The sequence below is a fragment of the Tasmannia lanceolata genome, unplaced genomic scaffold (genome assembly GCF_043159265.1).
Source record: "Tasmannia lanceolata isolate RefF3 unplaced genomic scaffold, GAP_Taslan_0.1 ptg000015l, whole genome shotgun sequence".
Lineage (NCBI taxonomy): Eukaryota > Viridiplantae > Streptophyta > Magnoliopsida > Canellales > Winteraceae > Tasmannia > Tasmannia lanceolata.
This window is the reverse complement of record NW_027518692.1, coordinates 52,641,411-52,644,686: the sequence shown is the minus strand read 5'-3', so window position 1 is coordinate 52,644,686 and position 3,276 is coordinate 52,641,411. Positions and strand designations below refer to the sequence as shown.

Sequence of the window (3,276 nt, the reverse complement as noted above, 5' to 3'; positions counted from 1 at the left end):
GTTGCCTATAGAGTATGAAAATCCAGGTTTTGAAAATATAGGAAGATTTCCTTGCTTGTCTCAAGTTCGTCTGATGACGTGGTGTGCTTCTCCCCTCCTCGCAAAATCAAAACAAAAAAAACAAGAGTTATTGGGGATGAGTCTCTCTCTCTCTCTCTCTCTCTCTCTCTCTCTCTCTCTCTCTCTCTCTCTCTCTCTACGAGGTTGACAAGCAAACACTAATTACCACTGTCAACCAAACACTAACTACTATTCTACGAGATAAGTTGCAGTTAAGCGTAAGGATTGCGTCCCCCTTATTCAGTAGCAGTTAAGTACAAGAATTGTCTCCCCTTTATTCAGTACTTACATTACAACTCTACAAGGTAACTACCACCCACCAAACATGTTGGTGTACATGTAGCATCCATAACTTAAAAACACCCTTTACAATGATCTGAGTTCTGGTAACACAACAAAGAAACAACAATAAAAGCTACTACGTACATATAACTTCCACTACTACTACTACTAATATATACACACACAGCAAGTGATACACACATACATATACTTCATCTACCACACATTGCATTACGCAGAACTTCATCAATCGGCTGACTGAGCCAATGGCAATCATCAAACCCGCATTGCGAACCATCAGGATTACTCCGTTGCACCACATCCGAGGGCTCCATGAAGATGGGACCCCAAGTGGGGGTACCATCCTCGTACGAATTATGCGTGAGCCGTCGGATGTTGGACCCATCAGATCTAGCCACGAAGATATCACCATAAGGCTGGTAATGGTGCGGATTCGAGATAGGCTCAGCCGAGACCGCAGCATAGTCGGACGTAAACACAACGCTCTTCGAGTCAGGGCTGAAACACGGGTGATTGGTCCGCCCACCCTCACCACTATGAATCACCTTCTTTAGCCCAGACCCATCGGGGTGTATTAAGTAAATGACGAAACTACCCCCGCCAGGATTCTCTCTATCCGAAGCAAATGCTATCCACTCTCCATCAGGAGACCAATTACACATCGTATCCGTCCATGGACCCATTGTCAACCGTCGGATATACGACCTTTCTCCATCAACGGCGTCCATCACATACAAATTCTTATGCCCAGATCGCCCCGATCGGAACACGACCCACTTCCCGTCCGGAGAAGGGGAAGGGAAGGCATTATTCTCCCCTCCTATAGTCAGTAATTTTGTCTCTTCTTGCTTGAGATCAATAGAAATAATGTCTACTTTGGTAGTTTCTGAGGCGAAATCTGGGCCGTAGGATGTGTAGATAACATCTTTCCGTTTCCAATCCCACGCCGTGGAGAATGCATTTCCAGTGAGGAGTTGCCGTTTTCCGGTGCCGTCTCGGTTGACTACGTAGAGCCCCGGGAGGCCGACGTAGGCGATGCGGGTTCCGTCTGGCGAGAAGGACGGGAATGAGCCATCAACGCGGAAAAGAGAGATGTTGGGGAATTGGGTTTGGAGATTTTCCAGGAATAGAGAAGTTTTGTAGTTTCCTCTGCATTTGTGGTAGCCAATTAGAGTGTTATCTGGGGAAATAAAGGGGTTATAATGATGGGTATGTGGAGAAATTAGGCGGGTAATTTCAACAAACAAGTTGCGGGCAAGGTCAAACAACTCAATATGACGAAACTCGGAAGTGGGTCTCCGAGTCGCAACAGCAATGAACCCGCCGTGACTCGGAGATGCTGCTGGAGTGAAAGCGTGGAGACCAGGTGGGGTGACTCGTTCGACGGTGACTCGGACGAGTTTTCCTCTTTCTCGTAGGAGAATCGCTCGGTACACGCTCCACCAACCATCATCGCTTTGACGGTGGAAATAAAGAGTGGAATCGTCAGCCCAACTCGGCCACCCACCGAGTTCTACGATTTTAACTCGGTGAGACCCGTCAAGGGTTTTGAAGATGTAGAGATGGGTTTTGAGATCTTGAATCTCACCCGTCCATCCAGTTTCTCCATCCGATGCAACGGCCGTCCATTCGCCGGAAGGTGAAACGGCCGGGCTGAAATCGGCGAGCCCAGGTGGGGTCAATCGCCGGGTCTCACCAGTCTTTAGGTGGGTCCGATAAACCGCAGCCCAACTCGTTCTTGGTGAGTCGGATTTCTCGTGGGTGGATACATAGATCAGATGATCGCCAAAAATGGACGGCTTATCTTTCATGGAGACACCCCCCTCCTGTCCAGTTAGAAGTGGGACCCGGTCTGTAATTTGAAGCGAGGATCTCCTTCGACTACTTGTGAGAGAAAAGGAATCGAGATAGATGTTGGAAGAACCGTTTATTTCACTAACATAAACGATTGTTTGAGGATTTGAAGTGGGGAAGAATCCGTTAAAATTAACGGATTGGCCATCTGTTATCTGAAGTTCTTCTTGGTTGGCGGGTGGGTGGGAGATAGGGAGGGTGTAGATATCAAAATTGTATCGTGATCTTCCCAGCGTGGTAAAGACGATGCTGTTTTTTCCGTCTCCTTTCCCACTACTGAAGAAGTTGAAGCCCAATAAGAGGAGGAGAGGAAGAAGAGAGATTGAGTGTTTTCGGAACTCCATTGAATGGATTCTCTGCAATTGGGAATTTCTTGCAGTGATAAGATATGAAGGGAGGAATACTTTTTAGGGTACTGATATCCGCACGACCGCTTTCCATAATAGGACGAACTTATCTTGTTTTACGTGTTTTGACTGGCTGTGGTGAGCTCGTTCCAGTATCAAACTTTCTTCGTGCCGATATCAGTTAGATACTTTTTTAATTTTAATTTTTTTTTAAGGACTGTTGTTTTTGGTTGATTCTGACCGTTATTTTTCCTAACGATTGATTTTGGTCCCACGTGTGCGGACATGGAGATGATCTGAACCGCTGGTCCAATTACCTTGAACCGAATGATCTTAGCCTTTTGATCTATTAGGCTCACTTTTAGAATGATGGTCTTAATTTCACACATGATCCATGTCTTAGTATTCTGGTATATCTTAACCGCTCTTCTATCGGCATTAAATTGGATCTCTAATGCCCCAAATATCATCATGCCAATCATTATATTTAATTGGATGCTAGAAATTTCTGATTCCTCTGATTTTGGGCTAATGGAGATCCAACATGGCAACATTAACCTATCTATGCAAGCTTTTTTTCTTTTTTTCTTTTTTTAAAATATGGGAGGGTTAAGATCATTCTATGTAGATGATGGAGCGTTAGGATCATTCCATCTAGGACACAACTTATTTGCTTTGTCTGGGTTCAAACAAGGTGGGCCTTATTATATTA

At 45.2% G+C, this 3,276-nt stretch overlaps 1 protein-coding gene across 1 annotated transcript; it reads right to left on the bottom strand.

Annotated features, from left to right (window-relative positions):
* Positions 1-315: 315 nt before the first annotated feature.
* On the bottom strand, positions 316-2,598 carry LOC143892351 (DPP6 N-terminal domain-like protein). The gene has a single exon (XM_077396900.1). The coding sequence runs from the start codon at positions 2,559-2,561 to the stop codon at positions 555-557; it is 2,007 nt and encodes a 668-aa protein (XP_077253015.1). The 5' UTR covers positions 2,562-2,598; the 3' UTR covers positions 316-554.
* Between the last annotated feature and the right edge of the window lie 678 nt (positions 2,599-3,276).